The 19,199-nt window shown below is 39.4% G+C and overlaps 1 protein-coding gene across 1 annotated transcript in view; it reads left to right on the forward strand.

The window, feature by feature from the left end:
- EXT2 (exostosin glycosyltransferase 2) overlaps window positions 1–19,199 on the forward strand; it is a gene marked incomplete in the record, with an annotated part of 392,946 nt that overhangs the window by 290,519 nt on the left and 83,228 nt on the right. The window contains 2 exon segments of the mRNA XM_053720234.1: window positions 13,208–13,351; window positions 14,124–14,252. Of these exon segments, the coding sequence (XP_053576209.1) occupies window positions 13,208–13,351; window positions 14,124–14,252 (273 nt within the window).

Genomic DNA, 19,199 nt, shown 5'->3' on the forward strand with positions numbered 1-19,199 from the left:
TCTCTGGGGTACTAGGATTTTGTACTCAAGGGAGATGTGGCGTAGTGGTTATCTCCACTGCTCCTGAAGCAGGAGGTTGTTGGTTTGAACCCAGGTTAAGCTCCTGCTAGCATTCCTAAGCAGAATTTTTTTAAAAACAATCTTCTACCGTTTGGTTGTGTTTTCAGTCTGGAGTAGGGGCCAGTAGGCCATGTCCTTCTCTTTCTTTTTGGTTATGGAGTTGTCATCAGGTTGGTTTAGGTGACATCTGGATAACAGACTACTGAAATGATTACGTCTGATCCCTAGGGCTGTTTTTTTTTTCTTTTGGAAGAATTCGCAAGACTGCCTTTTTTGGCCTTGCTTATACATTTTTAAAATATTCAAAATAGAGGTTTGTGCCTCAGCTGAGGCACCTTTGGGAGAAAGGATTCTTCAAGTGGTGGTGCCCATTCCATTCTGTGTCCTCTAGCTTGGGGATTGGTTCCCACTAGTAATTATAATGGATTTATGGACTCACTATGCCATTGGAAAGAAAACTAAATTTATGCTTACCTGATAAATTTTCTTTCCTGGCATGGAGAGTTCACGACAACTTATAAAAAAAAATTCTAGTCTTCAGGCACCCCTATACCCTTTGGGTTCTCTTCTCTTTCTGTATTCCCTCGGCTGAATGACTGGGGGTTTATGGGAAGTGGGAGTGATACTTAAAGCTTTGCTGGGGTGTTCTTTTCCTCCTTCTGGTGGCCAGGAGTTGAATTCCCACTAGTAATGAGAATGGATTTGTGGACTCTCCATGCCAGGAAAGAAAATAATTTATCGGGTAAGCATAAATTTTGTTATTACCAATTTCCCAGTTTTGCATAACCAACACAGTTATATTAATATATGTTTTACCTCATGTGATTACCTTGTATCTAAGCCTCTGCAGACTGCCCCCATTTTTCAGTTAAGTTCCAATCAGTGCTTACTCGTAAATAACTCCACGTGAGTGAGCACAATATTATCTTTGTTACACCTGAACTAGCACTATATAGCCGTCAAAAACTGTCAAAATGTACTAAGATAAGAGGCAGCCTTCAAGGGCTTAGAAATTAACATATGAGCCTACCTAGGTTTAGTATTCAACAAAGAATGCAAAGAGAACAAAGCAAATTTGATGATAAAAATAAGTTGGAAAGTTGTTTAAAATTGCATTCCCTATCTGAATCGTAAAAGTTTAATTTTGACTAGACTGTCCCTTTAAATGCCATTAAACACTAATCATATGCTAGGTAAAGTAATGAATTCATAGCAAAGATAAGCATGGTAATCATTTGCAGGTATATTTTTATTAATCTATTGTAGTTGTTTATATATTGATTAAATATGTGTAGCATTTTAGGGTTCACAAAGCAGTGGGCACAGCCATGTTGTAACCTAGGTTTGTTTCTCTGATAAGGCCAGTCGGGGATAGTTATAAATGGGTCACTAGAATGTTAAAATGCTATGATCTGTCTGAATCTCAAAATAATACTTTTGTGTTTCATATCCCTTTTAAAGTAATTGTAAATCCTCGCATTTGTGAAACGCTAGGATTTACCATTGAAACAATTAAAGGGGACTTTCAGTCATGAAGTATAAAATACTTCATGCTGTAAATCCCTTTATTTGTCTGAAGCGTTCACTGCACTGAGATGCTCAAGCAGCCCGTGGCAGAACGCTATTTTACTGCGAGGTGACGTTTCCACCTCTTAGTTAAAAGCTGTGCGCTCCAGCTGGCGCCATGCAGGATAGCCCACACGGCTATTGGCTATAAGGTGGAAACGTCACCTCTCAGCAAAATAGCGTTCTGCCATGGGTTGTCTGAGGCGCTTTCTGTGTGTTTGTCTCATTGACCATAAAGCATTCTGCATATCTAATGTAATCAAGGCTAGACTAGCAGAGTAGATGCCCATTATCACACAGAGAGAGATCCTGAGCTCACATACTGTAAGGAATTATCTCATTACAGAAGCCTTAACGTGATCTAAATTGAGGTTATAGCTGGTGTAGTGTTATATATATATATATAAAGGTATTTAAAAACAAAGCATTTAATAGGTTTGTATTTTGGATGAAAATCATGAAGTTTTATGCAGCTCATGGGCAATCCCCAGCCATGCAAAAAAGTAGTATCCAGGGAGCCAAAATGTGCTAAAAATATTGTTTTATTTAAAAATAGCTCCGTAGTCTGAAGAGAGGGAGTGATTACCCATCCTGTGCACACAAGCCCATGAGAGGAGGAGGGTCAGGTAGCAGTGAATGCCACCACAACATTCCTTTCTTGTGATTGCCTGCACCACCACTCTTTTCTACCTGGCTAGCATGACCTTAAACACCTAGGCCTGATGCTTTCTCCTCCCTTTCCTGAATACTCACACTGTGTAGTCATGTGACGCAGAACACAGGCATACTCAAGTATGTAGGCCAAAGGGTTTAGAGTTGGGTATATAACTGCCCTAATGGGTTTACTGGGGCATATATTTGGTCTCATTTGTTATGTGAAGATATAGGTGGTGTAAACAGAATCTTACTACATTGACCAGAAAGGAGCCAGGCAAGATTAGTATGTTTTTTTGTTTTATTTAATGAGTCATTTTTCTTTCATGTAATTAGCAAGAGTCCATGAGCTAGTGACGTATGGGATATACATTCCTACCAGGAGGGGCAAAGTTTCCCAAACCTCAAAATGCCTACAAATACACCCCTCACCACACCCACAAATCAGTTTTACAAACTTTGCCTCCTATGGAGGTGGTGAAGTAAGTTTGTGCTAGATTCTACGTTGATATGCGCTCCGCAGCAGGTTGGAGCCCGGTTTTCCTCTCAGCGTGCAGTGAATGTCAGAGCGATGTGAGGAGAGTATTGCCTGTTTGAATTCAATGATCTCCTTCTACGGGGTCTATTTCATAGGTTCTCTGTTATCGGTCGTAGAGATTCATCTCTTACCTCCCTTTTCAGATCGACGATATACTCTTATATATATATACCATTTCCTCTGCTGATTTTCGTTTCAGTACTGGTTTGGCTTTCTACAAACATGTAGATGAGTGTCCTGGGGTAAGTAAGTCTTATTTTCTGTGACACTCTAAGCTATGGTTGGGCACTTTTTTAATAAAGTTCTAAATATATGTATTCAAACATTTATTTGCCTTGACTCAGGATGTTCAACATTCCTTATTTTCAGACAGTCAGTTTCATATTTGGGATAATGCATTTGAATCAATCTTTTTTCTTACCTTAAAAATTTGACTTTTTTTCCCTGTGGGCTTTTAGGCTCGCGGGGGCTGAAAATGCTTCATTTTATTGCGTCATTCTTGGCGCGGACTTTTTTGGCGCAAAAAATCTTTTCTGTTTCCGGCGTCATACGTGTCGCCGGAAGTTGCGTCATTTTTGACGTTCTTTTGCACCAAAAATGTCGGCGTTCCGGACGTGGCGTCATTTTTGCAGCCAAAAGCATTTAGGCGCCAAATAATGTGGGCGTCTTATTTGGCGCTAAAAAAATATGGGCGTCGCTTTTGTCTCCACATTATTTAAGTCTCATTTTTCTTTGCTTCTGGTTGCTAGAAGCTTGTTCCTTGGCATTTTTTCCCATTCCTGAAACTGTCATTTAAGGAATTTGATCAATTTTGCTTTATATGTTGCATCTGAGTCAGAAGATACATATTGCAAGATGTCTCACGTTGCATCTGAGTCAGAAGATACTTCAGGAAAATCGCTGTCTGGTGCTGGATCTACCAAAGCTAAGTGTATCTGCTGTAAACTTTTGGTAGCTGTTCCTCCAGCTGTTGTTTGTATTAATTGTCATGACAAACTTGTTAATGCAGATAATATTTCCTTTAGTAATGTACCATTCATTACCTGTTGCAGTTCCATCAACATCTAATGTTCAGAGTGTTCCTGATAACATAAGAGATTTTGTTTCTGAATCCATCAAGAAGGCTATGTCTGTTATTCCTCCTTCTAGTAAACATAAAAAATCTTTTAAAACTTCTCTTTATACAGATGAATTTTTAAATGAACATCATCATTCTGATTCTAATGACTCTTCTGGTTCAGAGGATTCTGTCTCAGAGGTTGATGCTGATAAATCTTCATATTTATTTAAATTGGAATTTATTCGTTCTTTACTTAAAGAAGTACTAATTGCTTTAGAAATTGAAGATTCTGGTCCTCTTGATACTAAATCTAAACGTTTAGATAAGGTCTTTAAATCTCCTGTGGTTATTCCAGAAGTTTTTCCTGTTCCTGGTGCTATTTCTGAAGTAATTTCCAGAGAATGGAATAATTTGGGTAATTCATTTACTCCTTCTAAACGTTTTAAGCAATTATATCCTGTGCCGTCTGACAGATTAGAATTTTGGGACAAAATCCCTAAAGTTGATGGGGCTATTTCTACCCTTGCTAAACGTCAGGCTCGTAAATCTGTATCTAGAGAGATATATTATAGAGTCTGGAAGACTTATATTTCTTGGTGTCTTTCTCATCATTTTTCTTGGCATTCTTTTAGAATTCTGAGAATTTTACAGTTTCTTCAGGATGGTTTAGATAAAGGTTTGTCCGCAAGTTCTTTGAAAGGACAAATCTCTGCTCTTTCTGTTCTTTTTCACAGAAAGATTGCTAATCTTCCTGATATTCATTGTTTTGTACAAGCTTTGGTTCGTATAAAACCTGTCATTAAGTCAATTTCTCCTCCTTGGAGTTTGAATTTGGTTCTGGGGGCTCTTCAAGCTCCTCCTTTTGAACCCATGCATTCATTGGACATTAAATTACTTTCTTGGAAAGTTTTGTTCCTTTTGGCGATCTCTTCTGCCAGAAGAGTCTCTGAATTATCTGCTCTTTCTTGTGAGTCTCCTTTTCTGATTTTTCATCAGGATAAGGCGGTGTTGCGAACTTCTTTTGAATTTTTACCTAAGGTTGTGAATTCCAACAACATTAGTAGAGAAATTGTGGTTCCCTCATTATGTCCTAATCCTAAGAATTCTAAGGAGAAATCGTTGCATTCTTTGGATGTTGTTAGAGCTTTGAAATATTATGTTGAAGCTACTAAGTCTTTCCGAAAGACTTCTAGTCTATTTGTTATCTTTTCCGGTTCCATGAAAAGGCCAGAAAGCTTCTGCCATTTCTTTGGCATCTTGGTTGAAATCTTTAATTCATCATGCCTATGTTGAGTCGGGTAAAACTCCGCCTCAAAGGATTACAGCTCATTCTACTAGGTCAGTTTCTACTTCCTGGGCGTTTAGGAATGAAGCTTCGGTTGATCAGATTTGCAAAGCAGCAACTTGGTCCTCTTTGCATACTTTTACTAAATTCTACCATTTTGATGTATTTTCTTCTTCTGAAGCAGTTTTTGGTAGAAAAGTACTTCTTCTGTTTATGTTTTTCATTAAACTTTGTTTTGGGTGTGGATTATTTTCAGCAGGAATTGGCTGTCTTTATTTTATCCCTCCCTCTCTAGTGACTCTTGCGTGGAAAGATCCACATCTTGGGTAGTCATTATCCCATACGTCACTAGCTCATGGACTCTTGCTAATTACACGAAAGAAAACATAATTTATGTTAGAACTTACCTGATAAATTCATTTCTTTCATATTAGCAAGAGTCCATGAGGCCCACCCTTTTTTGTGGTGGTTATAATTTTTTTGTATAAAGCACAATTATTCCAATTCCTTATTTTATATGCTTTCGCACTTTTTTCTTATCACCCCACTTCTTGGCTATTCGTTAAACTGATTTGTTGGTGTGGTGAGGGGTGTATTTGTAGGCATTTTGAGGTTTGGGAAACTTTGCCCCTCCTGGTAGGAATGTATATCCCATACGTCACTAGCTCATGGACTCTTGCTAATATGAAAGAAATGAATTTATCAGGTAAGTTCTTACATAAATTATGTTTTTATACATCAGGCATGGGATAAGCAATGTATATATGGCATATTAATATATACATAAGCACATTTTATATACTGCATTAAATGACCCTGATATTACAGCTGTTGTAAAAAAAAAAAAAAAAAGTTCTGGTTACTAGATTTTAAACAAATTTGTTAAGCCCTCCTTTAAGGTGAGTGAATGTGCTTAATTGGACCAGCTGCAGGAAGTGGCAATGGGAAAGACATTATGGAAATAATTTAACACTGAGATTTCATCATGACCTAGGTTCTATTATAAAAACAGATGAAGAGAGGAAAATGTATAAAGGGAGGCACAGATTACGTGTGAACGATTTAATAATGTAGAGGTCAGTAGGAACGAATAATCATCCAGTCCATAGCTGTCCATGAGTTTTTAAAAATCAAATAGGTGTCTGAGTAGAGGGCAGTTACGTTTAGGGGGGACGTGAGTTATTGCTGAAAAGAGGAGAGATAGGGAGGGGGTATATGGTTGGACATAGGGCAGTGCTTTCTTTTTGCATTAGGAATTTTCTGAAATTAATTTGACTCTTACTGCATATCTTCACAAATGGAACCTCAAACCCCAAGTAAATTCTGGCTCCTAACTTTATCAGATAAATAGTTAATTAGGGTTTAAATTACACTATGACGCAGCTCAGTCTTAAATTCTATTGATCCACTTCATTATGTCATTTCCATCTAAAGGGGAGGAGAGTCCACGGCTTCATTCATTACTTGTGGGAAATAAGAACCTGGCCACCAGGAGGAGGCAAAGACACCCCAGCCAAAGGCCTTTTGTCACAGGAGGTTGGCAGAGAAGTGGCAGAAGATTCGGGGTAGTCTCTTAATGAGGGTAGTAATCTTCGAAATGGGACTGGAGTTTTAAGTAGTCCCTTCAGCCTCTCAGTGAGAGCTTGGGTGAAATTTAGAGTACAGAGATGCAGCGAGAGTCTTTCTGCGAAACCATCCTGACTCATTTTAACAGCTCCATAAGCAATCAGCGTTGACGAGTTTCGCTGCCTGCTTTCTTCACTCAAGTCTATGTCAGGAGTGATGCTACTACATTGTCACACTTGAGAGGCTGTGTTCCTGTTCCACAGCATAGATTCTGGTAAGATAGTTTCATTTTTTTATACATGTAATGTAAATGCAGAAGACAGTGTCACAGTGTGATACCTTTTATCTTTATAGACTCAAAGGTTAATATCCCTTGTTTGTGTCATTGCTACAATATGTGTGAGATGAGGCTCTGGAAATGGGTGGACCTTTAGTTCCATTTCTGGGAGTATTTGCATGGCCGATTTTGCACGTTTTTCTCTCTAGTGCAGGGGCAGTCCTGTGAGGCATTCTTTCTGACCGGTTGCGGCCTAATCGACTTCCTCTGCTTGTCTGGCGGTTACAGGAGACGTAACAAGTTTCTGTGGTCCGGGTCATAGGAGGTGGTGAGTGGTCCGGCCATTGAAGGTCATAAAGGTGCCATTTTATATATAGTACATCTTGTCCATAATAAAGGGGCAAGCTGTGGAGGACTCTGATGCGTTAGAGGGTACTCCCTCTTTAACAAAGTCTAGTACCTCTGTTTATTGTGAGGAGGTTCTGGTAGATCCGCCTGCTCAGCCTTGATAAAGTTACAACATCTAGAAAGAATAGAATGTCTAGTACTACTGAGCCGTCCACCTCTTAGGGTTCTCCGCCCCGTACATTCATCTCCGATTACACATGCAGCGCCCTAGGGCACGACTATTTCTCCTACAGGAGAGATCTGTTGGCTGCCAGATTTTGCGGATCAACGGCAAACGGCAGTGTCTAAGTTGATTAGTGCCTTACCATGTTCTGCTAAGCGTAAGGTAAAATATGGCAATCCGACCCAGGGGTCATCTATTCCAATGGATATTTCGGAAAGATTATACGAGGACGACTGCAACTCTTCGGAGGACGTTCCTTCTGGGTTGGAGTCTGTCATCTAAAGCTCCGACTGCTGTGGACTTTAGGTTTAGGATGGAAAATTTGCGCTTAGGTCCCTTAGGTAGATGGGGCTATCTCTGCGCTCACGAAGCGGACCTCAATTCCTCTTGAGGATAGTTCGTCGTTTAAAGAGCCCATGGATAAAAAGTTAGAGAACATGTTAAGAAAAATTTGTTCTTCAGCCGGCAGCAGCGGTAGCTGCGGTTTCCGGAGCTGCGACATATTGGTGTGAAGCTCTGACATGGTCGAAATGGAGACTCCCCTCAACGAGATACAGTAGTGAATTAAGGCCTTGAGGGTCGCTAATTCTTTTATTTGTGATGCCAATATGTAAATTATTCGTCTGAACGCTAAGGTGTCAGGCTTTTCTGTTTTAGCCTGCAGAGCTCTGTGGCTAAAGTCATGGTCTGCGGACATGACCTCTAAATCTAGACTACTATCCTTTACATTTCAGGGAAAGATCCTGTTCAGTCCAGAATTGGACTCGATCATATCCATGGTTACGGGAGGCAAGGGCGCTTTCCTACCGCAGGATAAGAAGGTTAAGCCTAAGGGATCTACTTTTCGTCCCTTTCGTGTGGACAAGGCCCAATGCCATCAGCCCGACACAAAAGCGGGTCAGTCTAAGGGTACTTGGAAACCATCTCAGTCTTGGAATAAGTCCAAGCAGAACAAGAAGCCTGCCGAAACAGTCGGCATGAGGGGGCGGCCCCCGACCGGTCCCAGGACCAAGTAGGGGGCAGATTATCTCTTCTCGGTTCTGGGGGTGCTACTTGCAGTTGCCAGTCCAGGCGCTGTCGTTCAGTCTCACAGAGGAACAGTCGAGGGCTCTTCTTCTTTTGCTCCATTCCCACGGTTGGAAGATAAACTCAGGAAAGAGCTCCCTGATTCCCAGCAACAGGGTGGAGTTCCAGGGAATGATTATAGATCATATATACATAAGGATATTTCTCACAGATCAGTGACGCATGAAGATTGCGTCCACCTGTCTTGCCCTTCAGTCCTCCTCCAGTCCCACGGTGGCTCAGAGTATGGAGTTGATCAGGCTCATAGTGTCCAGCATCGATGTCATTCCATTCGCCAGGTTCCACCTCAGACCTCTTCAGTTATGCATGTTGAGACAGTGGAACATTCAGACCTATCCCAACAGATTTCTTTGGACGATCGGACGAGGGAATCCCTCTCTTGGTGGATCCGTCCGGAACAACTGTCCCAAGGGACGTCCTTCCTGAGACCGTCCTTGGAGATTGTGACCACGGATTTGAGTCTGGGAGGATGGGGAGCTGTTTGGGGTGTCAAGATGACACAGTGTAACATCCCTGTACCTTCAATTCCTAAATACCTCCCATTCTCCCCTCTTCCCTTTAAATTCTCACTTCCTGCTCATCCAAATTGCTTGATTATTGAGAATACCTGTTCCTTGTATTGCTCTCTAAACTTGAGAGTAGTTTTTGCTGCCTGAACTCTCATTACCATTGAAGCTCTTGAAAAAACTACTTCGACTTCACACAGACGCTGTGTTTTTCCAGCTCTCTTCCTTTTATCGTTACCAGCAGTCCAGTTTCCAATACCACTTTGCACAGACGCTGTCTGTGTATTTCCATTACATTCAGGTCTCACCTGAGCCTCAGCCCGGATCATCACTCCGCCTTCATAGACGCTGTCTGTAATCCTCCAGCACACCTTATTCAGCTGCACGCTGTTCGGTCTTACACAGACGCTGTCTGTGTTCTTCCAACTCACCTCTTTCAGCAGCACGCTCTCCGGTCTTACCGCAAGTACTCTGTATATCAAACTGCCTTGTCAATTTTTATGCATATTATATTGAAAAATCTAGTAATACTCCGAACTATATATACTTTGCATATCAATGTGCCTAAAGTTTCCTTCTCTAAACCGATGCTATATTAACAGAGTTATAACAGCTAACTAATATATGTCTATCAGCAATTACTTAACCGTAACCCTACAACTTAAACTGAAAGTAACTTACTCTGACTTGACATTGTCAGTGAGTTGTTTCTTTCTGTTCAGTATTACTGCTACATCTCAGACACTTGCTCATTTACCCTAATCAATAGTGAGCAGAGTTTACCTGAATCCAGTAGCTACAAACTAACATTTATTTATTTGCTCTCTGATTGTTCTAGCCTAAAACAAAAGTTTGAGTGCTGACACAGGGCAAATGGTCTTGAGAGGAGTCTCTCCTCCCGATCAATATTCTGGAACTTCGAGCAATCTACAATGCTCTGAGGGCATGGCCCTACTGGGGTCGTTCAGCTTCATCTGATTCCAGACAGACATTACCTCGGTGGCTTACATCAACCACCAGGGGGGGACGAGAAGCTCTCTGGCGATGAGGGAGGTTTCTCGGATATTGGAATAGGCAGAGTCCCACAACTGCTCGCTCTCAGCAATCCGCATTCCGGGTGTGGACAACTGGGAAGCGGATTTCCTCAGCAGGCAATCCTTCCATCCGGGGGAATGGTCTCTCCATCCCGAGGTGTTTGCGGAGATTTGTCAAAGATGGGGGACTCCGGAGATAGACCTCATGGCGTCCAGACTCAATTGCAAGCTACCCAGATAAGGGTCGCGGTCCAGGGATCCCCAGGCAGAGCTGATACATGCTTTAGCGGTGCCTTGGGGGTTCAACCTAGTTTACATTTTCCCACTGTTGTCACTTCTACCTCGTGTAGTGGCCCGCATCAAGCACGAGCAAGCTTCTTTTTGTGGTGTATGCAGGGAAGCACAAGGGGCAGAAGGTCTCTTCTACTTCTTTGTCCTTTTGGTTGAGGAGCATGATTCGCTTAGCCTATGAGACAGCGGGGCATACGCCTCCTCAGAGGATCACGGCTCATTCGACTAGAGCTGTGGCTTCTTCTTGGGCTTTCAAGAATGAGGCCTCTATGGATCAGATTTGTAAGGCGGCTACCTGGTCCTCCTTACATACCTTTACAAGGTTTTACAAATTTGACGCTTTTGCTTCGGCAGAAGCAGTTTTTGGGAGAGAGGTTTTACAGGCTGTGGTGCCCTCAGATTAGGGTCTGCATTTTTTTGCCCTCCCATTTTTCATTCAGTGTCCTCTAGAGCTTGGGTATTTGTTCCCACAAGTAATGAATGAAGCCATGGACTCTCCTCCCCTTTAGATAGAAAACATAAATTATGCTTACCTAACAATTTTATTTCCATCGAGGGGAGGAGAGTCCACGGCCCCCGCCCATTGCTCCGATGGGCAGACCTAATTTTTTTTTTGTTCTTCTGTCACCATTTATACCCTGATATTTCTCCTACTGTTCCTTGTTCCCTCTGCAAAATGACTGGGGGATGAGGGAAGTGGGGGAGGTATTTAAGCCTTTGGCTGGGGTGTCTTTGCCTCCTCCTAGTGGCCAGATTCTTATTTCCGACAAGTACTAAATGAAGCCGTGGACTCTCCTCTCCTTGATGGAAATAAAATTATCAGGTAAGCATGATTTATGTTTTTGCTGTCTGCTAATTTATTATTTTAATAGTTACTGTATATATTCCCCAAAAAAGTTCAAGCAGGATTAACCTTGAATAATCCTCATCTACATTGCATAATATTCTTCTTTATTTATAAAGCGCCAACAGATTCCACAGCACTGTCCATGAGTACAAAGATAAAAGTACAATGGTGATACAATATAAGACACCAAACAAAATTTAAAGGGACAGTCAGCACCAGAATGTTTGTTGTTTTAATAGATAGATAATCCCTTAATTACCCATTCCTTAGTTTTGCATAACCAACACAGTTCTAATAATACACGTTTTACCTCTGTGATTACCTTGCATCTAAAGCCTCTACAGACTGCCCCCTTATTTCAGTTCTTTTGACAGACTTGCATTTTAGCCAATCAGTGCTCACTCCTCAGTAAATCCATGTGCATGAGCTCAATGTTATCTATATGAAACACATGAACTAATGCCCTCTAGTGCTGAAAAACTGTCATATGCAGAGGCAGCCTTCAATGTCTAAAAAAAATTAGTATATGAATCTCCTAGGCGTAGCTTTCAACTAAGACTACCAAGTGAAGGGAATAAATTTGTGATAAAACTAAATTGGAAAGTTGTTTAAAATTGCATGCCCTATTTGAATCATGAGGTTTTTTTTGGACTTAACTGACCCTTTAACAAACAGGGGGAATTGAGGGCCCTATTCCCTTGGGAATGTACAATCTAGATATTATATTTAGCCCTTTTCAGCACAATACATTACAACCCTCTTTAAGTGAAGGGTTAAACCATAAAGACTGTTGTGTTTGCAGGAGAGTTAGTGAAGTGGAAACTAGCGGAGCCTTTAGCAAAGCACAATCATTTTTCATCCCCAGGCATTGTCTGAAATCACCCTTTCTTCCAGCTCCAGGCTTGTAAATCAGCAGCATTTATTATGGCCAGTAGCATGTTTAACATTTTGGGGTGCTGCTAATGATGGCCCAGCCTGTTCTCATTTGCCTGTAGTTTTGATCCTGTTGTCAGCGGCGCTGTTATGGATGAAGTGACCAGGATAGGGGTCTGATTGCATCCAGCTGCCAGGCGCATAGTCAGGGGTGAAACGTCTGTCTGAGGCTGCACTACGAATCCGTTACACCTCACCCCCAATGTCCCATGGCACTGTCTGTCTTTGTGTACAGAGTGGAATGTTCCATGCCCTTTGTCATTCATTATCAATTTCTCTAGAGAATGCCTCAGAGTTAGATCAGTATAAGGTGTGCAGAGAGATTAGATACCCACATTACTGTGCTAAACCCCCTCTGCTGATCTCATGCAGCAAATCATCCTGCAAATGCTGCTATTGAAAACAGAATTCTAGTGTTTTGTGGAACAACATTAAAGGGACACTCATGTCAAAATAAACTTTTATGATTAAGGTAGAGCGTGCAGTTTTAAGACACTTTCCAATTTACTTCCATTATCACATTTTGCACTTTTTATATGCACACTTTCTGGGGAAACAAGTTCCTATGGAGCATGTGCAGAAGCTCACAGGGTATACATACGTATACTAGCCTGGGATTGGCTGATGTCTGTCACATGATACAGGGGGCCGGAAAATGGGAGAAGAAATACATTTCCCTGAAAAGAAAATCTACTGCTTATTTGAAATTCAGAGTAGGTGTTATTGCATTGTTTTTTTATTATGCACTTGTTAAAGATAAAATTCTACTGCATTTAGTGGGGGTTTTAAGTCGGGAACCTTTTTTTTTTTTTCTTTCGCTCTTTACATATACATAATGTGATATCTGTAGCCTGTATGCTTTTGTATATATAAGGTATCCTGAGGCCTCAATGCCACAGCCTACTAAGGCCTTGTTCCTGTATTTCCTAACAGGTGTGGAGGGAATTTCCTGATAGGCTTGTGGGATATCCAGGCCGACTACACCTGTGGGACCATGAGATGAACAAGTGGAAATATGAATCTGAGTGGACTAATGAGGTGTCTATGGTTCTCACCGGTGCAGCATTCTATCACAAGGTAACATGGGTTTTACCATCTGCTTTCATTCATTTATCAGATATAGTGCTTACTAGTGTGTTCTATTACATGTAAATTGGGTTATACCATCTGCGTTAATTCCTTTATCAGATGTATTGCTTACTGTTCCAGCATTCTACAGCAAAGTCACATTGGTTATTCCATCTGTATTCAAATATCTGCATTCAGAAAAACTTTCAAGTACATATTATCACTGTTCCAAGTTTTCTGTTATTTGTAGCAGTAAAGTAGTGAATGACATAAATGATCCATTTCTTGAATGATGATAATAAACTGTAAATATTGAAAACATCTGCAAATGGTCCGCAACTGAAAAGAAACATTCTGATAGTCTTAAAATAGTTTTCTGGCTGAGTCTATTTTAATACAGGTACTAGGTTAGGTGTGTGGCATAACAGTGCAGGAAAACTTAATCAAATAAAAAAAAAATGTATACAGTACCTATATATGCGCTAAATAAGATAATCTTCATTCTAAACGTTGCTATTGAAATTCTTGATATCAGTCTTTTTGGCTATTACATTTCTTTATATGGAAGGTAAACTGCTCAAGTTTTTGTTAAATGGGGCATTTAAATTTTATGGGTGAACATAGAACTGCCACCTGTGTTATAGCATAAATATATTAAGAATGCAATTAATATTGTCTTATGGAATGTTGAAAAGGCTTTTTATATATTCTTTAAACACATAAGAATGCCACGAAACTAAAACAAAAACCTTTTGTGTTTTCCTTGTATTTTCACCCTCAGTATTTTAACTACCTGTACACCTACAAGATGCCTGGAGATATAAAGAATTGGGTGGATGCGCACATGAATTGTGAAGATATAGCTATGAACTTTCTAGTAGCCAACGTCACAGGAAAGGCTCCTATAAAGGTAATGAGCCAGTGGGAACTAAGTGCAACTCAATAGGGATGATCTTGTAAGAGCGATCCCAAATGAGATAATTTATTTAGAATGAAGCAAATCTAAACATATTATAACACATAGGGGAACACAGTGAACTGACTTATTAAGAGGAAGCTGGTTTGTACCGCAGAACATCTCTAATGTTAACCTTTATTTCAATTGAACCAAGTGTTAGTTATGGGCACACAACAGACCCAGTGAATATCACAAACTCATCACCCATTTTTTCCTTCTTGTAAAACCAGATATATTGTAAATACACTACTGTGTGAACGTTTTAGACAAGTGTTAAAAAACAAAACAAAAAACGCTGTTAAGTAAAAATGCTTTTAAATATAGTAAAGTTCATAAGTTTATATCAATCAACAAAATGCAATGTGAGTGAACATAAGAAAATTCTAGATCAAATTTATATTTGGTGTGACCACCCTTTGCCTTAAAAACAGCATTGATTCTTCTAAGTATACTTGCACACAGTGTTTTTTTTTGTTTTTTAACTGGAAAGTAGGTTGTTCCAAACCACAGTTGTTTTCCTGTGGATTTAGGCAGCCTCAGTTGCTTCTGTCTCTTCATGTAATCCCAGATGGACTCTATGATGTGGAGATCAAGTCTCTGTGGGGGGCATACCATCACTTCCTGGACTCTTCTTTATGTTGAAGATAGTTCTTCTTAAAGACTTTGGCTGTAATTTTTTTTAGTCATTGCCATGCTGCATAATAAATTTGGGACCATTCAGATGCCTGCCCTATGGTATTGCTTTTACTTCTCAGTATTGAGTAGACAATTACTTCTGACCAAATCCCCAACTTCATTTATAGAAATCTAGCCCCAAACTTGCAAGGAACCTCCACCATGCTTCACTGTGGCCTGCTAGCACTCATTCTTGTAACTCTCTGCCTTCTGCTACAGCCAAATATTTAAACATTTGACTAATCAGTCCAGAGCACCTTCTGGAATTTGTCTACACCCCAGTTCCACATTGGCCTTATAGCTTTTTGGCTGCAAGTGTTCAATGAAGACCACTTCGGACCATACCTCTCTGGACAGTAGATGGGTGTACCAGCATCACACTGTCTTCTGACAATTTTGAGCTGATGGCACTGCTGGGCATCTTCCGATTGCGAAGGAAAGTCTGATGTGAGTTTCCTTGGCCGTCCACCACGTCTATAGTTCTCATCGTTGACAGTTTCTTTTTTCCTCTTTAGAAGAGTTTGGACAGCACATCTGGAAACCCCTCTTTCTGGAAGAGACCTTGCTGATGCATTATAACTGCCTTGTGTCCTGTTGGTGTGCTCAGTCTTGCTATGGAGTATGACTTTTGGCATTAAAAGGACATTTAACACTAAATATATTTTATGCACCCCCTCTAGTCATGGGTGCCACCATTTTGGAACTTAGGTTACACTGCAGTTATCTGAAGGAGAGTTGCTGCACATGTGCAAACACGTCAGCAGTAGAATGCAATGGAAGGCAAAGTTTAACCTGGCGGCACCCATGAATGGGGGGGAGAGATATCCTCAATACTGTGCTTATAAAATGTACTTAGTGTTTAATGTCCTTTTAAACTGTCTTCAGCAACCTCACCTTGTTAGCAGAGTTTGGCTGTTCCTCGTCCAGTTTTATTCCTCCTACACAGCTGTGTGTTTTAGTTAATGATTGTGTTTCAATCTACTTATTAAGTTCATGATCATTAGCACCTGCTCGGCATAATTGTTTAATCATGCGCCTGACTATATGCCTGACTTTTCCCAAGTGTACCTAGAGGAGCTGATGCTGTTTTGAAGGCAAAGGGTGGTGTGTGTGTGTATATATATATATATATATATAACATGCATTATATAATAACCTAATAAAAGATGGATTTGTATTTCACATCTGTGAGGCATTCTAAAAATCCAGCCATACTAAGCTAAATTTGAGGTACTATGGTTGTCTTGGCGACTCTAAACCATGGGGCCATTGCCTACTTTTAAGGAGCCAGTGGCTCTCTGGAGCCTGGGTCTGTTGAGCCATGCTAAAGATAACACCTCAAAATAAGATTAGGTTCCAAAACTTATTTCTTTCATGTAATTGGCAAGAGTTCATGAGCTAGTGACATATGGGATATACAATCCTACCAGGAGGGGAAAAGTTTACCAAACCTTAAAATGCCTATAAATACACCCCTCACCACACCCACAATTCAGTTTTACAAACTTTGCCTCCTATGGAGGTGGTGAAGTAAGTTTGTGCTAAGATTTCTACGTTGATATGCGCTTCTCAGCATTTTGAAGCCCGTTTCCTCTCAGAGTACAGTGAATGTCAGAGGGATCTGAAGGGAGTATCACCTATTGAATGCAATGGTTTTCCTCACGGGAGATCTATTTCATAGGTTCTCTGTTATCGGTCGTAGAGATTAATCTCCTACCTCCCTTTTCAGATCTACGATATACTCTCATATTCCATTACCTCTACTGATAACTGTTTCAGTACTGGTTTGGCTATCTGCTATATGTGGAAGGGTGTCTTTTTTTTTTTTTAAGTATGTTTTCATTACTTAAAGGGACAGTCAATCATAGAATTGTTATTGTTTTAAAAGATAGATAATCCCTTTATTACCCATTCCCCAGTTTTGCATAACCAACACAGTTATATTAATGTACTTTTTACCTTTGTGATTACCTTGTATCTAGGAACCTTCTTCCAGCCCTCTGATCACATGACTGTGACTGTTTATTATCTATTGTCTTAAATTTAGCATTGTATTGTGCTAGATCTTAAATAACTTTCTGTGCCTGAACACAGTGTTATCTATATAGCCCACGTGTACTTTCTGTCTCTTTGTGTTGAAAAGAGATTTAAAAAGCATGCGATAAGAGGCAGCCCTCAAAGGTTTAGAAATTAGCATATGAGCCTACCTATGTTTAGTTTAAACTAAGAATACCAAGAGAAAAAAGCAAATTTGATGATAAAAGTAAATTGGAAAGTCGATAAAAATTAAAAGTCCTATCTGAATAATGAAAGTTTAATTTATACTTGACTGTCCCTTTAAGACACTCTCAGCTATGGTTTGGCACTTTATGTATTTATATAAAGTTCTAAATATATGTATTGTACTTATATTTGCCATGATTCAGGTTTTCAGTTTATTTCCTTTAGCAGACTGTCAGTTTCATATCTGAGAAATGCATTTTTTAGGAAAAATGTATTTCTTACCTGGGGTTTAGTCTTTTTTTTTCATTTGACTGTCATTTTAAATTTGCGTGCAGAATTAGGATCGCGAGGGCGCAAAATGCCAAAGTATATTGCGTCATTTTTGGTGCAAGATTTTTTTGGCGCGAAGTTACGTTCGATGACGCAAATTCGTCACTTCCGGCGTCTTAGTTGACGCCGAGTCCTTTCACAAGGTTGCGTCTTCCAGTGTTAATTTCGTCGACTAAAACTAGACTAAAATGACTATAAAACTAAAGAAATTCTAATGACTAAAATACGACTAAAACTAAAATGACATTTTAGTCAAAAGACTATGACTAAAACTAAATCAAAATTACATTTTAGTCAAAAGACTATGACTAAAACTAAATCAAAATTTGCTGACAAAAACAATTTATGCAAGTTGTTATATTCAATCCATATTCAATTACTGCTCTTTTGTAAAATTTACAAAACTTCATTTTATTATATTTTAAGATAAAGACATGTTATATACCACAACAGTTAAATCTGTTAAATCTGTATTGCATGTTCAAACCTTAATACCATAACAGAAAACAGGTTAATAAACCTTTACTCCAGGAGTTTATAATAAGTTTGGAAGTTCTAGAACAGTGCTAATATTGTTGCCGAAACGTTTTTGAATCTGTGAGCAATCAATTGATTCTTCCTATAGAAATAAGCATAAACCACGAATATGGGTTTAAGTTATGCTGTGCCTGTGCTAGCTGCAGAAACTTTTTGTTGTGTTGAGTTTCTTCATACTTGTTTTAATTATTAACAGAGAACTGTTAAAGTTTTTATATTGGGTAATATGTTCAATACAGCCAATACAGTTTTTTTTTTATATATTTTAAAGTTGCACTTCTGTTTGTTTATGAAACTTGGTTTTATTTCATTTTAAGTTTAATAAAGATGTTACATATCACAACGGCTAAATCTGTGTCTGTATTGCATGTTTAAACCTTAATACCATAAATATTAACAGGTGTTGTTTACTCCTGGAGTATGTAATCAGTTTGCAAATTATAGAGAAATGCTTAAATAATGCATTACACTTTAACTAAACCCCTTAGATTTTAGTTGACTAAAATCTACTGGAGATTTAGTCGACTAAAATGTATTGGAGATTCAGTCGACTAAAACTAGACTAAAACTAAAACAATTCAGATGACTAAAATATGACTAAAACTAAAATGGCATTTTAGTCAAAAGACTAAAACTAAGACTAAATTGAAACTTGCCGTCAAAATTAACACTGGCGTCTTCAATGATGCGAGTGTGTCATTTCCGGTTGTTAGCGCCAAAAAAAATATTTCTGTTTGAGTTGTGCGTCATACTTGGCGCCAAATATTTTCATTATTTAATACCCCATTCCTATATGCCCCTTGCCTTTTTTCTCTATCAGAGGGCTATGCTGTTTGCATTTTTTTCCCATTCCTGAAACTGCCATATAAGGAAATTGATCATTTTGCTTTATATGTTGTTTTTTTCCTCTTACATTTGCAAGATGTCTCAATCTGATCCTGTCTCAGAAATCACTGTTGGAACTCTGCTGCCTGGTAACAGTTCTACCAAAGCTAAGTGCATTTGTTGTAAACTTGTGGAGGTTATATCTCCAGCTGTGGTTTGTAATAGTTGTCATGATAAACTTTTACATGCCGATAATGTGTCTATCAGTAATAGTACATTGCCTGTTGCTGTTCCTTCAACATCTAATGT

Source organism: Bombina bombina, chromosome 7 (genome assembly GCF_027579735.1).
Source record: "Bombina bombina isolate aBomBom1 chromosome 7, aBomBom1.pri, whole genome shotgun sequence".
NCBI classification, from domain to species: domain Eukaryota; kingdom Metazoa; phylum Chordata; class Amphibia; order Anura; family Bombinatoridae; genus Bombina; species Bombina bombina.